The sequence below is a fragment of the Cupressus sempervirens genome, chromosome 6 (genome assembly GCF_028749045.1).
Source record: "Cupressus sempervirens isolate cs-2001-9-10 chromosome 6, ASM2874904v1, whole genome shotgun sequence".
NCBI lineage: Eukaryota > Viridiplantae > Streptophyta > Pinopsida > Cupressales > Cupressaceae > Cupressus > Cupressus sempervirens.
The window spans coordinates 189,829,727-189,845,814 of record NC_143123.1 but is presented as its reverse complement, the minus strand read 5'-3'; the positions used below and the strand labels follow the sequence as shown (position 1 = coordinate 189,845,814).

At 30.4% G+C, this 16,088-nt stretch overlaps 1 protein-coding gene across 1 annotated transcript; it reads right to left on the bottom strand.

Annotated features, from left to right (window-relative positions):
- Nucleotides 1–269: 269 nt before the first annotated feature.
- LOC149551891 (disease resistance protein Roq1-like) lies at nt 270–3,879 on the bottom strand. The gene is made up of 4 exons (XM_089787386.1): nt 3,235–3,879; nt 2,027–3,104; nt 1,622–1,891; nt 270–1,513 (listed from the first exon to the last, which is right to left on the bottom strand). The coding sequence occupies exons 1-4, from the start codon at nt 3,726–3,728 to the stop codon at nt 362–364; spliced, it is 2,994 nt and encodes a 997-aa protein (XP_089643512.1). The 5' UTR covers nt 3,729–3,879; the 3' UTR covers nt 270–361.
- Nucleotides 3,880–16,088: the final 12,209 nt, after the last annotated feature.

Sequence of the window (16,088 nt, the reverse complement as noted above, 5' to 3'; positions counted from 1 at the left end):
TTCTTTATATTCAAGTTAAAGTTTTCCTAATTCCCTTCTATAATGTTCGCAACGGTATAGCGTATACAGTCATCTCTCAATCTCAACTCACAAAATAAATTTACATTCAATCTTGGTGATGCTGTATCTACCAACTTCCCTGTTAAAATTATATACTTGACAACTACCTCTCAAAAATTTATATAAATATAAAAAAATTATTAAACATGAAATATGGGTCAATGAATTTGACTCAAAAACTACACAGTTAAATTCTAATAGTAATATCATTATTTGACTTGACGTGGAAAATCTCCCACTTATATATTATTAAATAATTAACAAAATCATTAGATTCAGCTTACACTGTAACATCAATAGTTCAATTAATTGTTAGCGTTGAGAAAGAGTTGCCTTTACAATTCTTCACTCCAGGAGACTGAAGCCCTATCAAAGAAGATAACCCTGAAATTGTTCCCAATTTGGAACAATCTTCCATTGTAAGAGACCGATGCCCCGTTACATAAGATAACCCTGCTATTGTTTTCAATTCGCAACAACCTTTCACTGTAAAAGATCCAAGCCCGGGAAACAACCCTGGTATTATTTCCAACTGGGGACAGTTTTCCACTTCAAAAAACGGAATACCTTTTACAGAAGATAACCCTGACAGTGTTTCCCATTGATGACAGACCTTCACGACTAGAGATTGAAGCCCACAATACAATCCTGATATTTCTTTCAATTTGGGACAATCCTTCACTGTAAGAGACTGAAGCCCTTTCACAGAAGATGACGCTGATATTGTTTCCAAACTGTGGCAATTCTTCACAGTAAGAGATTGAAGCTGAGAAGATAACCCTGAGATTGTTTCCAATTCAGGATAATCCTCCACAAAAAGAGACTCAAGTTGTTCTGCAGAAGATAACTGTGGTATTGTTTTCAATTTGGGACAAACCCTCACAGTTAGACGTTGGAGCCCAGAAGACAGCCCTGATATTGTTACCAATTCGGGACAGTGTTTCACGCTAAGAGAATGAAGCCCCGCTAGAGAAGATAACTCTGATATTGTTTCCAAATTATCACAGTAGGATATGTCAATATTATCTAGTCTTTCTAGCTGCTTTAAATTCATTTCTTTTAGATTCCTCATCCTTTCAAGTTTCAATGATCTTAGTCCGGGGCAAATGTCCCCACTAATTAGCAACTTTGAAATACTAGCTAATCTGTTAAATTCTATGATTTCAAGGCTAGTCATACAGCTTCCTGTAGAAGCCCCAAAATTCAAATCCCTAACGATGTCCTGGTGCTTGACGTTGAATCTGTCGCTGCATTGACACCGCAATTTCAATGATCTGAGACTACTAAGTTGTCTAAGTGACTCTTGGAGGGATGAAATATCAATCTTCTTGATATAATCTTGTGAGCCCACTATTTCTAATTCTTCCAAATGACTGAACATTACTATTAGATCTGGAAGCTTTTCCAATGAGGGAGAATACAAAATATGCAGCCTTTTCAACTCGAAACTGGCCTGGCATTCACAATCACTCGAAACAATGAATTAGTTCTCACTTGTGAACAAACTTCGTCAAAAAGTATTCGGAAATGACTGCATTTCCAGCAAAGAATAGCAAAGTACCTGGGTTTTGGTCTGCCACTGTTGCTGAAAAGTGCTCCACATTTCTTGAACGTGGTAAGCAGATAAAGATTGCAATTTTGTCAGAGGAATCCATGAAGGAAAGACATTCAAATTGCTGATTTCAAGCCACAGGAGGTCGGTCTTAGCAGAATCTTTTGAATTCCCTAGAAAATAAGTAATTTTGGTCTTGGGACTCAGAGACGAATCGTGGAATGAATGGAAACACCTGCCCTCTGTTTCTGCTAGGATTTGCTCAAGTCCTTTTTCTTTCTACATATAAAAGGATCAGGGTTAAATGTGCTGTTAACTGGATTTTCTTAATAAATATTAAGATCACACAACCCGCAATATTTTTTCAGAACTTTTCTATAATTTTAATTTCAGAACTTTAAAGAAGCAGCATACCATAGATCTAAGAATGTCTGGTTTCCACAGCCGAGGAGGACCCAACTCATCTGCCATTTGTCTTCCCAGATCACGAAGGTGATCGTGCATTTCAAATCTGCCCCCACTCAATTCAACTAGGCATTTTTCTTGTAGGGTTTGAACTGCATGTTCAGCACTCCAACCGGACGCCTTCCAGATTAATATAGCTTTATTTTTCAAGTTAATTTGGTTTTTCTTATTGAATAGACAAGCAATATCTATAAATATCTGTTTCTCCTCATGGTCTAGACTGTCAAAGCTAATTTTAAGTCTTTGTATTACATCCTTAGGCAGGATTTTCTGAACTTTTCCCAGTTGCAACCCCCAATAATGCTCATCCCTGCCATAAAGATGCGCGCCCAAAACTTTGAGCGAGAGGGGTAAACCTCCACAAAATTCCACAAAGGTTTCAACCAATGTCGTATGTGTAATGGGTGGATCTATATTATGGAAAGCATGACTACAGAAGAGATCTTTAGCATGATCCCGGCTCATTTCCTTCATCTTATAAATGATATCTGCGCCCATTAACATACTTTTGTAGCGGGTTGTAATAATGACCAGGCTACTAGAGCTCAGCACACCTTCAGGCAACAGGGCATCTAGTTGATCTTGATGATCGATATCATCTAGGATTATAAGAAATTTTGAATTCTTTGCTCTTCCCATAGAATCCTTCAGCATTCCGATTCCATGGTGCACATTGCTAATCTTTTGATCTACAGAAAAAATATCTTTTAAGAGTTGGCTTTGCAAGCAGTGCAATTCACTATTGGCATGTGATTCTCTCACATCAGAGAGAAAACATGATGCATGGTATCCCGAACGCTTCATGTTAAACAATTCTTTTGCTAAAGTGGTCTTTCCTGATCCCCCAAGTCCATAGATCCCTGCTCTCCTGACCATCCTTTGCCTCTCTATTTCTGAACAACTTGATTCAAAATCTTTAACGAGTTCAGCAAGTCCAACTGGATATTTTGCTACATCTAACGGTATCCTATTTTTCCGTTCTTGCACTACTTGTAGCACACGAGACACAATATTTTCACAGAAATTGCTGAATTCCAAAATAAAAAATATCTTTACAAAGTCATCCTACTGCGTTAAAATGAATTTCAGGAACTGTAGGGAAAGAAAAAAACAAGAGGAATAGTAATCGATACAAAACGAAAAAATAGTAATCTTACTCTTCATTTGAGGAAGGACAAAGCTCATAACCAGATATGTCTGCAGCGGATTGGAGTGCCTTCTTCCATTCATCCAACTTATCAAGATGCCTGCCTTTACTTCGATGAGAAGAAAATGCTGCAGCATAACGAGATTGTTGGTGCTCGATGTGGCGTAGCTCACGCGGCTGGACATCGTAGAAGACAGGAATAAACAGGGCACGAGGTTGTTGGTCCAACATAAGAACAAGCTCGTCTAAACACCAAAAGGATTCTGCATAACCTCTGGAAAAAATCGCAATTTGCACAAGCGATGAGCAAATGGCACTGGAAATGGCAAAAGGAATAGATTCCCCCGCTTGAATCTCTGGACGATCATGAAATGCCTTGCACCCGCTTTCCTGAAGAAGCTCATACAACCGTTTAGCAAGGGTTTCCTTGACATCGGGGCCTCGGTGGCTGATGAATACATCATATAATTTAGGAGATGCAGAGGGCGAAGAGGAGGAAGCCATGAATGCAAAGACTGCAATGTCTGAAACTTTCTCAAGCAGATTGTGCTGGATACAACAATAACTAATTCCTTTAAAAAAATTTGCACTGCAAAAGAATATAGTGGGGCCAATTGCGAAAGAATTTGTGCTCCTTGCAATTATTTCTTTCAAAGCGAGGAGTGGGGCGCGCATCATGACATCTAGAAAGAGAAGATGGATTAACCCTGAGGCCCCATTTGGTTGTTAGAAGATGAGCGCCAAAATCAGGTTATCAAGGGTAAAACTAGGTTTTGCAAAAAAAACATGGGCGTTTGATTGGTTAAAATTATAACCTGGTTTTCAATTTCATCTTCCAATTTTGGTCAAAAATTGGAAGATGTTTCTTCCAATAAAAAGGTGGAATTCGAAATTAAAATCAGGTTTTGAATTTTATGACAGTTTTTTTAATAATATTGTGTGGTCCACGGTATATTCATCTTCCGTGTCAACCAAACGGACCATTGGCTTTCCAAACCACAAAACCAGGTTTTCGAAACTCTAGAACCAGGTTTTCGAAAACCTGGTTATAAGATAACTTGGTTATGCCACAAATTCATCTTCCCCAACCAAACGGGGCCTGAAGGAAAGGATATCCATGCTTTATGTATTTTGAAGAGACTTCTTTTTTTAAGACTGGAATTGCAAAAATGTGTGAAACTTTTCTGAAGAACAGTGCGCTGGAATTTGATAGAAGGATGCAATGATAGCTAATATTTGTAAAAGATTGAAAGGGCTGGTTATCTTTTCACCAAAGTAGGGAATATTGTGAGGAAAGAATATGGAACTTTCTTTTAAAAAAGAATTCTGAAATAGAGTGGACTCAATTTGATGGTAGGATAGCTAATTTTTGTTACGGAACGAAAGCCAATTTAGGAGGAGAAAGTAACGAAATGAAGAATGGTAAGGTGAGAAAATATGAGTGTGTAAAGAAAAAGGGAAGAAAGAATGTGGAAAACCAAAAGCAAACCATGGAATCTCAGAACATGGAATGGTTGCTGGAATAAGAATATGGGAATAGGAATATTTATTCTAGAATTGTTATTGTGGAATACATATTTGTAGTCTAGTTTGGTTCGGTTGAAATTTGATACCCAAAAAATTATGTTTTCTAAAATAAATAAAACTTACTTATTCCAATTCCACCTATTTACGTAGAATTACAAGTGGTTATTTTTAGGTCAAAATTGGAATATGTATTCCTATTCACAATTTCAATTTAGTGCACCTAAACGAAAAATTTGAAATTTTAAGTATTTACATATACCTATTTCACTCATATTCTCGTTGCCAAATGAACCTAAATTCCCTTCCCTCGTGCTATGAGCTTACAAGGGTTTTTTAGATTATATCTTAATACATCAAGAGTTTTGTATTATTATATGATAATTGTAACAATGAATTGTGTGGATATATATGTATTGATTTTCTATTTCTTTTTCTTATGTTATTTTTTTATCTGTGTCATGGTTAATTATAATTATTTGTTGTGATTAATTATTATTATTGAATTGTGTGGATATATATGTATTGATTTTCTTTTTCTTTTTCTTATGTTATTTTTTTTATTTGTGTCATGGTTAATTATAATTATTTGTTGTGATTAATTATTATTATTCTCAAACTCAAGACCTCTCAATTTACTCTTGTGTTGTAGACTCGTGCCTATCTTCTTATGTTATGGCACCGAGGAGAATATATCTTGTCATTGTTTAAACCAATCAAACTTCATAGATATGTTTAACAATATTATATTTTAGAGTTTAATAAAGTTAGATGCAAAATACTTAACTTTATTAATTTATAGAAATAGTTTTCCTCCATCTTATTGGTTTAAAAGATGAGGCGATTAAGGACAGATTTTTCATAAATGTCCACGTATGACTAAAGTTGTATCAAAATAATAGTATTATGGTAGGCAAATGATATCTTTATATTACTCTCACATTAAAAAAAATAGTTTGATAAAAACTATATTATATTTAAATATTTAATATTTTTAGTTACTTAATTTTTTTTTAAAATTATAATATTATTGAAGTTAAAATTTGTATATTAAAGAATATTAAATTACAATTTTAAATTTTGAATTTAGCTTTCCTTTTTTCAAATATTAATATTTATTAATTTTGAATATATAAATATTATTGTATCTTTTTAAATAAAAATAAATTAAATATATTTTTAAATACATATAAAATTATAATTTTCTTTTTCTAAAATATAATATATCTTTTTAAACATACATAAATTTTACTAAACCAAAGTCACATTTCAAACATTACTTTCAAATTTTATAAATAAATTTCAAACAAACCTACTATTTTTTTTTTAATTCAAACTAACTTTGTTATAATGTCTTTTTAATCATTTCACATGTATAAAATATTTTATGAATAATATAGAATTTATTTTAAAAGAAATAATTAATTGTAAACAAATGATTCTTTTTGTCAAAAATAATAATTGGTTATTAATGATTTTTAAATATTTCAATCCTCCTTTATTATATCATATTTACAAGATAGTAGCTTAAGAAAATTAAGATTTTAGACAAGTTTCAAAAGATTATTTGTTGTAGTAAAAATATGTAGGACATTTCTAAGACATCCATATTTATAAAAATGAACATAATTTGTATTGACTTAATAGAAAACTTGGCCTATGCCTCTATGAAAGAGTAGATAATATTGGTCTACATTTTACTTCCCACAAAGCGAAAATAGTGGATAATAGCAATAAGAGAGCGTAAGTTCATTTTTTTCATTGTTGCACTTCAAGTCCAAGATTATATTTTATGAGTATGAAATTTATCTTGTAAACTATTTTAAGATCATTAGCTATTTTTTGTGATGAACTAGTTAGAGCTCCTTGTGATGACCAATTTTTTACATATATAATCAAAATCATAGTACCTTTCCTTTTGGGTCCAACTATTGGTAACTTAAGAAATTGATATACTACTTTTGATTTCAAAATTTAAATGACCATGTACATTAGATCTAAATTGGTTTTAGCATAAGTATTTATATTATTCTTTGACCTACTGTTGAGCTTATTTGTAAATACATACATTTTTGCATAATTCATTATATAATATAAAACTATAGAATCTTTTTTGCACTATGAGTGATGAGTATTAAGGTAGAAATAGAGAACAAAATTAATCTATAAAATAGAAACCAAGCCACTTCTTCTACTTCTTTTTCAAGTTCATTATCTTTAGTTACCATAATTTTGAGTGTTTAAGAATTGATAAATGATGGTGAGGAAGAGCTACTATATTTATTTTCTTCATAAAAGATACTAACTTTACTAATTTACATATTTTTATTATCATTGTAAGTATAAGTTCATACACCTTTGAATTTGAACTATATTAGAAATACATTTCAAGAACTTGTCATCCAACATTATCCTTTGCACCTTGGGCATGTGTGAGAGGGTTGAAAACTAAAACATTTTGAGATGTACAAATGGAGGACTTCTTTCTAGTTCATGTTCTCCATTAGTCAATTTGTAAGTACTTTGTGAATGCCTAATTAGATAACTACACAATGGAATGAATTTCTTTAACCTAAGATGTATTAGTCAAATCACATATCATAACATTTCTAGATAGAATGTGTAAATGTTTAAAAAACATTTTTGAATAATTCTATAATCCACTTTATGTCATTGCCTCTAAATTAAATACCTTAATTTATCTATCTTATTTAACTAAATAGTTTTAATATTTAAATTATGTTAATCTTTTATTAGAATGAATTGAATAAGTTAGGATAGTGTATTCAATTAATCCATTTTGCCTATTCCAAAAATTAAATGAGTAAATCAATATATTTGATTTCTCTATACATTTTTAGTATACTAAAACCAAATCATTTAATCTAGGTAATCATTTGCATAAATCAAAGTATGTGTTATCAAGAAATTGTGATGAAAAAGGACTTTGCATGTATACAACCCATACTTCCAATTTCTTCAAAAAATTAGTCATATAATTTCGTCCATCCATTTTATAAAGATCGTAACCATCATATAAATCCAAAAGAAAAGGAATTCTTAATCTTCCAAAAAGATCAATGTCATCTTAAAAGGAATAATTTCCTTGAACAATGGAACTCTTTTTGTGCACCAATTTCAAGTTGTTATTTGGAGATGTTTTATCTCTAAACAAATGCACAAATATTTGACAAAATTAAGATGCCATGCTTGGTTTTTATCCAAAATGGTCATTTGGTGCATGTTAAATGGCTTGGATGGCTTGGTTTGTCTCGGCCTAAGGCTCAATCAATTCAAACAATTTGACGTGCATCAAATGTAAAAGATGTTTCCAAATCACAATATGCCATGTTTGCTAGTAAATGTTGCTCCTCCTCACAACCCATGCCTTTTCTCCTCTCCTTTTTGTGCTTGCAAAATACGTTGCCATTTTTTGAGCCTGAGATTGTTGAATCCTTATCAAGATGTTGCCTAGACACCAATGAGGTTAAAGAGGTAAGTATGAAAATTTAATCAAAATGTAGATTAAATTAGGTTTATAATTAAAATTTGTTTTAATTTTCAAGAAATAATAATACCTCCCCCCTATACACAGTTGAAAATCCTCTATCACCTTCTAATAAAGATCCTTCTAAATAATAAACACAACAAATGCTTCCATTTGTGTGTATGCAACCCATGTGAAAATTAGAGGAAATATAAAATATGAAGTCAGTTGAACAAACACAGATTTTGGGAAATCATGTGGTTGTGATAACTCCAGTGGGAGTCGATGGGGTTATCACAATCACTGTTTTTGGTTGACATATACTAGTTGAGGATTGCAAAAGTTTCATTTTGCTCTGAAAAGGTTTGCCAAATTAGATTTCTACACCCACTAAACTCAAAATACATTGATCAAAGAAATAAGATGTATGTTCCCCAAATTTCTCCTTGTATATAAAATTTGAAGGAACAATAGCTTGTATCACATGAAATTTGGAAGATGTTGGTATCACATAACCATAAGAATATTAACGAATGAGAAAATCTTTATACTTGATACAAAATGATCTCATATACTATTTGGAGACACAATATCCTACACTACTTCATATTGACAAGATACAGATGCCACAAAATGATTCAATCATTAATCAATGAAACAAAACCTATGTACTATAATTGAAATCAAATATATGAACAATGAAATCTTGATTTCTAGAAAATAGATGATAGATCTAATTTAGAACCACTTAATCGATTCAATTATTTACATAAGGTCTATGTATAGATCCAAGTAAAACTCTTTCATTAAAATCAATTGAATTCCATAAAATGTTACATAATTTCACATTGCAAAAATATCACAAACACATAATGCCTATCATAAATTGCAGAGATAGAAATACCAATTATTAATCAAATCTCAATAACACATAAAAATCTCAGCAGTTATACACAAACATGCCCAATTATTGCTCAAACCCCAAGAAATGCATACCAAAGTCTATCAAATCAAAAACCCCATAATTTACCTTTTAAGGCTTCTTAAAGTGGGTCTTATGGACAGTGACTTCTTTAAAAAAAATCAATAGGCATTGTAGAAATTTTTAAATAATATTTTTAACTTGGTGGTCACATGAATTTCTAATGCAACCCAGCTTAAAATGTTTAAGCTTCAAAATTTAAAGAACTTGGTGTCTCATAGAATTTTATTATGATATATTTAAATAAAGAAACATGTGTTTGTAATATATTTTTATATTGATGTTTGAATAGACAATAAAAATAAACAAACTCGATTTTATCTCTAATTTTTATTAAGGGAGGGATGTATATTTTTAGAAATAATTTTGTTAAGTTGGTGGACAAATTTTAGCCTCGTCATTTTTTCAAATAATCCTCTCAAAATTTATTTTCTACTTCATACGACTTCTTTCTTTAAGATAGAAACTTGGGAAGAGGTCTTATGAAGGGGGCTCTAGATCTAACTTTTAGGTCTAGGGGGTCACATAATTTTTTTTGGGGGGGGGGGGAAGAAATGAATATATAGAAATATTCTATAACATAGAAACCTCTTCTTTTTATGCCTTTAAATTTATTTTTTACCATTACTAAACAAGAGCTCTTTGGGAGCTAGAGTCCTTGCCTTTGGGTAGGCGAGAAAGGAACATAAACAATTGAAGAAATAAAAAGTAAAAATTCATACAATAAGCATTATGGTTGCACAAGATTCTTAATTTAAAATTATCAATTCAAGCAATTTTTATTTCCAATATTATATTAGAACATAAAAGCTTGATGTGCAAATGTGAAAAACAATACGAGAATGACATTCCCATATTTATAAATATTTATTTAATGGTTAAATGTTTAAATTGTCAAAAAAAATTAAGATTTGAATATATTTGAAACCTATATATATTTAGACTCTGTATTAATCATTATTTGATAATGATATCAAAATTCATTTGAAAACTTCCACTAATATGTTTAGATAAGTATATTTGTTGGTAAGTTTATTTGTATAAACACTTATTAAAAAATGTGTGAAATAATCAAAGAATTCTATAAAAAAAATATTACATAATTTAAATCAATATAACTAATACATATTATAAAATAAGTATGCATTTTATATTGGACCGATTTTGTAATAAATAATTTATTATTTTTTTTAATAAATTAAATAATTTATTTGTTTAAATGAAATATATAAACATCTAATGCTATTTTCTTATTTTGTCACTCTAATAAAAAATACAATAGTCATGGTCATGAAAAAATAAAAAATAAAAAATATTTTGCTTAATGTTTTGAACTCATTCTTTGATATTTATTGGTTCCTAGAACATTAAGCAAACTTTGTAAAATATTATTTACTCTTTAGTTCCTTTAAAATTTTCTATTCAATTAAAATTTTGATTTCTTATTTCTCATTTTTGATTGTCTCTTTTCTTTTTGTAGTAGAAAAACAATAGTAAATAAGATGGTTGGAAATGTGATATGATGCATGCATAGTACATATGGCATTTTGTAAATGATTCCCGTTGTTCCTGTTGTCACATTTTGCAAATATGTGTATAGGGTAATTGATTTTCATTGAATTTTAATAAATGATGTTTTCCATTTTGATGAGTGATTTTTAACTTTTTGTCAGAGATTTAAACTTTTGGGAAAATAACTTCTCAAAAATGTGACATTCTATCTACATTTTATGTGACTCTGACAGTGGCAATTGTAGTGTTTTGCATGGAACTTCAAGTGCTCCTATCAATTTTGATTTCTTCCAGTATGGACACCTCAACCAATCTCTAAAAATAAGTGACTAGAATGGGCAAAGTCATTATAGAGGAAAATAATCTTAGAGGTGGTTTCTTCAAAGGTAGGGATAACTTTAAGAAACCCCTCTCAAAAAAAAAGTCTAAAATGCTAGCGAATCCAAGATTTTGTGGGCGGGAAAATTTTAATGTTGAGGGTGATTTTTTGTTCCATGTAGGGAAATAAAATTTTATATGTTGGCAATTTTTTTCTTGCCCTAGCCAAAATCATTTTAAATGTGGCGAATTACTTTTTTTTCTTGCTCACAAATAAATAAATGATGGCTATTTTTTTCCTTGCCAAAAATGAGATTGTAATGTTAGAGGTGAATTACTTGTTTTGTAGAAAAATGAATAATAATGGTGTTGGCTAATCTTTAGTGGTAAACTGAAAAAATGTTTAATCTAAAAGTGAATTTTAATGTGTATTGGCTAATGACTGTACTGACTACTGAGTAGTCGCTTCAACTTGTGTACTGTCTTAGGTCTATTATTAATAATGTCGTTATGATAGTGTCACCATTACCAAGTTGGCTACTGTCACTTTCATATCATTAATACAATAGTTTTATCAATCGTTGATTAATTAGAGATCAACAATAGAAGATGCATTTCAGGCCTAGTTGCTTGAAAAGACCTAGAGTTGCATGAAATTCTCTGGAATGGAGACACCTGACAAGTTTTTCACAGAAACTGTTAACTAGAATGTAGTGAACATCACATCAAGATTAAAATCATAAAGGTAGTACTAATAGTTACAATTATTACATTCCATTTATAGCGACCTTGGCAGGCACTCCGACTGTCCGACATTAATGTGAGTACATTTTGCACACTTGAAAATTAATAGGAATACGAAAAATTAAGATATGAAAGATCATGAATGCCAAACAATTTAATGCAATTGTCATCAAATAGCCACTTCAATTCCTCTTTCATTATCATTTCTCAAATTCTTGAATCTAAATTCAGTTTGCAGAGTTTCTTAGTCATGAATAGATTAATTTGCCTGAAATGCACTACAATGGGTCTATAAAAGCCCTTTTTGGGCATGATACCTAATGTTGTCCTAGCCATGGTTTGCAAGGAAGATTCCCAAGGTCCTTTTATCCATCATTATTTATTCATGGTCCTCGGCCATGAATTCTTAAGAAATGATAAGAGGTGTCGTGTGTCCACAAATATTACATCCCACTTCCTCACATCTCTTCTTGACCTTAGAGGAAATCAAGTAAACATTTTGATGCTTTTGCATAATATTTTAAAGGAAACATTTTTAGAAGACGATGTCAAAATTCTTTTATTGGTCGAGCAAGTATCAGAGTTGGGCATTGGCATCCCTTTTGCAAACCTAGCAGACAAGTGTTGGGACAAAACACATGGGGAGCATTGTACAGAAGCATCCATTTCTGCTTGGCATGAATGAACAATAATTGACTCACCATTGGAAGTGGGTGTGACTTGGGAGGGATTTTCTACGAAAGTGGTTATTGTTGGACGATGTCAGCGAGACCGACTTCACATGGTTGCACGAGTTCAGCGACATCATCTTCTCCAAGAGATTCCTCACAAAGGGGCTTGAAGACCTTTTTGATTGAAGGCTTCAAGCTCTCGGCCCCTCAACCTGTTGATGCTCCCTATTCCCTAGTTCTCTGTTCCCTAGTTCCCTATTCCCTATTTCTTGAATCCTATTTCCTTGACCCTTGCCCTTTGGCCAAAAAAATATTTTTAAGATATTTGTTTTTCTTTGGATTGGGCCTTGCCCTTTAATGTAAATTATGAAATAGTAAAACTAGGCTAATTTAATCAGCTATTTTCAGTATCTATGCTATGAATCAGTATTATGTACATTGTAGACTCTCAAATATTATCAATGAAAATAATAGTTTTTGGCTTCTCAAATCGTTGTTCATGTTAGTCTATGACATGACTCTGTTTTTGGCATCTCAATGCACTGTTGAAATGTTTTTGTATGACTCTCTAATAAAATATTAACTGTTAATAACTTTATAAAGTTAGAAAAAAAAGGGTTTTAACAATCCCTTTATGGTTTCATATTAGATTAATGACTTATAGTAAAAAATTATTCAATTGAAAATTATCTAATGAAAATTTATAAATTTGTAATATGTATATGTATGTTCTTTAAATTTCAAAACTTGTAAATTTCGATAATATATGAATGCAGGGGCCAGGGCCATGCAAGTCAATAGTTATTAGTTATAATAGTTTTAAGTACTATTAATTTATTTTAAAATATTAAATAAATAAAAAAGTAGTTTGTTAAAGTTAAACTTATGATACATGTAACATCATGATTCATGAATCATGAATCATGAATCCTTATCAATGATCATGCAATTTAAATTGTATAGATAATATTGAAATTTGATTTAAAAATAAAAAGTTCAAATTATAACTTATATATAAATGTTCATATAAAATATTGAATAGTAATTTATTTATTCATTTCTTCCTATTCTAAAATGTAAATTTATTTAAATGTCATGATCATCATAATACTTTTTAACCTTTTATCATATTTTAAATTAAATGAAAATTGCCACGATTATTTAAATTTAAATTAATTTATCACTTATCATTATCAAGCTGAACCAATTTAGCAAATATTGATTATAATCTAAATTAATTTTAATTAAGTAAAAAAGCTATGATTATTAAATCAAGTTATCATTATCAAGTAATTAATGATCAATGAATGATAATTGATTACAATTTACAAATTATAATTTTATATTTTCAAAAATTTGATGTTCCATTAATTTTACATGTTTAATTTTATTCATCCAAATCATGGATTTTGGACATTGTCAAGAACTTCAAATAATTTGTATGTTTGCAACTAGTTATTGCACTTTGTGATTTAAGTTTTAATTTGCATTGTGCAACAATAAGATAGGGGAGATGAATCAATAGTCGTGAGGGCTAACTTCATCAACATGTAGCCACTACATGAGATATCGTAAGACCCTCACTTTTAAAACAAATGTAAAATGGACATTGAACTACGTACAAGCTACAACTAAGGTTTGAAGCTATGACTCATCACGCAACTTGTTAAAATAGTGCACCTAGTGAGATGTGTCCAAAAAATGACTTTTTAAACATTTGACCAAAGCTTAATCTAAAAATATCTAATAAGTGAATTTAAAATTATTATTTGTTATTAATAGAATATCATATAACTATATGAAATGTAACATATATGTAACTTAAATAGACTAAATAGTTATTATTCATAAATATTTGTTAGATATAACACAAAATGACAAATACTGCAAAAACAACAAAATATTTGTTGTTATAAAATAACATATTATTATATAAAATACAACCTATAATCATCACAAAGGGACCCTTAGTTGAACACTAAAAGTTTTTGACAATCTCACACATTTCATAAGAAAATACAAAGCATTTATTACCATTCACTTTTTATATTTGTGATGAGACATATTATTGATCTGATTTACTCTATGCATATACATTGCTACCCCAATAGTTGTACACATAAGAGTAGTATTTGTACACTAAGATATCAATGTTTATTTAATTGAGCATATTATGTTTTGAGTGACACACATATATGAAATAGCTATGGTATTTTATTTGAGACAAATAGTTATTTATTTCACTCATTAATGAATTCATATATTTATTTTTTCTATAACATTTATAAGTTTTCATGCGTTCAAGTATTGGTATAATTTTTATCAACATTTGGATTTTTTATATGTACAAATAGATCAATTAATTACAATACATAGTAAAAATGTGTTGGAAGATTGGACTCTATGTTCACAAAGAGTGATTGACTATTGGACCCCACTCAACTGTTGGCTCTTGTCCCCTAAATTATAATTTAAATAATTAATATTAGTTATGCGAAAGGTTTAATGATTCATGATTCGATCTGGACCATTCAATGAATGATAGATCAATGACCGCAACTCTATTTTGTGCCAAATTTTAAAAGATTAAAGTTAAATTCTATTTCTATCCAAAATTGGGACACTTGTAGTTGAATATTATTTCTTATAAGTTATAGTTATGTTTGAGTCCCGACTCCAGACCATTAACTAAAAGAAAGATCAACGGCCTGAGATGAATTTCGGGTAAATTTTGGGAATGTGACCACTATTGTCAAGAAACATCTAGAATCATGGCACATGTCCTTGAGAATATTTCACTATCCAAAATTGGGTCACGTGTAGTCCAATATACTCTCTTATAATTATAACTTATGTCCGAGTCCTGACTGTTGATTAAAAGAAAGATCGATAGCCCAAGATGAATTTCAGACCAATTTGGGGAATGTTTTCCCATGTGCCTAGATTCATCCAGAATCATGACATGTGTCTGGTCATTGCAAAACTTGATTAAGTGTCAGGACTTAGTTAATATTAATAATAATTATGTTTAGTCTTTTAATAAAATTATTACTTAATCCCAACTCGGCGACTGTTAAGTAAAAGATAGATCAATGACTTGAGATCAATTTTCGGTAAATTTTGGGAATGTTATCACTATTGTCAAGAAACATCCAAAATTGTGACATATTTCTTTGACAAGTGTCACGATTCCAGATGACTCTTGACAACAATGATAGCATTCTTCAAATCGACTCGAAAATCATATCGATTATTAAGTTCAATTTTTATTAATTTATGTATTTAAAATAAACAAATTTCAAAATTTAAATGTATATTAATGTAATTAATTTCTAATTTTTATTATTATAGTTATGTAGATTATTGAGTCCTGATGTCGTTTACATGTACATTGTACATAGTATTAGTAAAGTACTTAAAACCATTAATTACTTAATACTTACATTTTAACTTTTAACTATTAACCTTTTATGTTTTCAGAGTATGAAGTTAAGAGTTTTCAAAGTTGAGAATCCAATATGATAGGGTTTTCTAATTTCAACTTTTCAAAGACTGACTAAATTCCATTTTGTGTTTTGAAGACTGAAAGTGTAAACCTTGAGTATCATAGGACAACACCAATTATC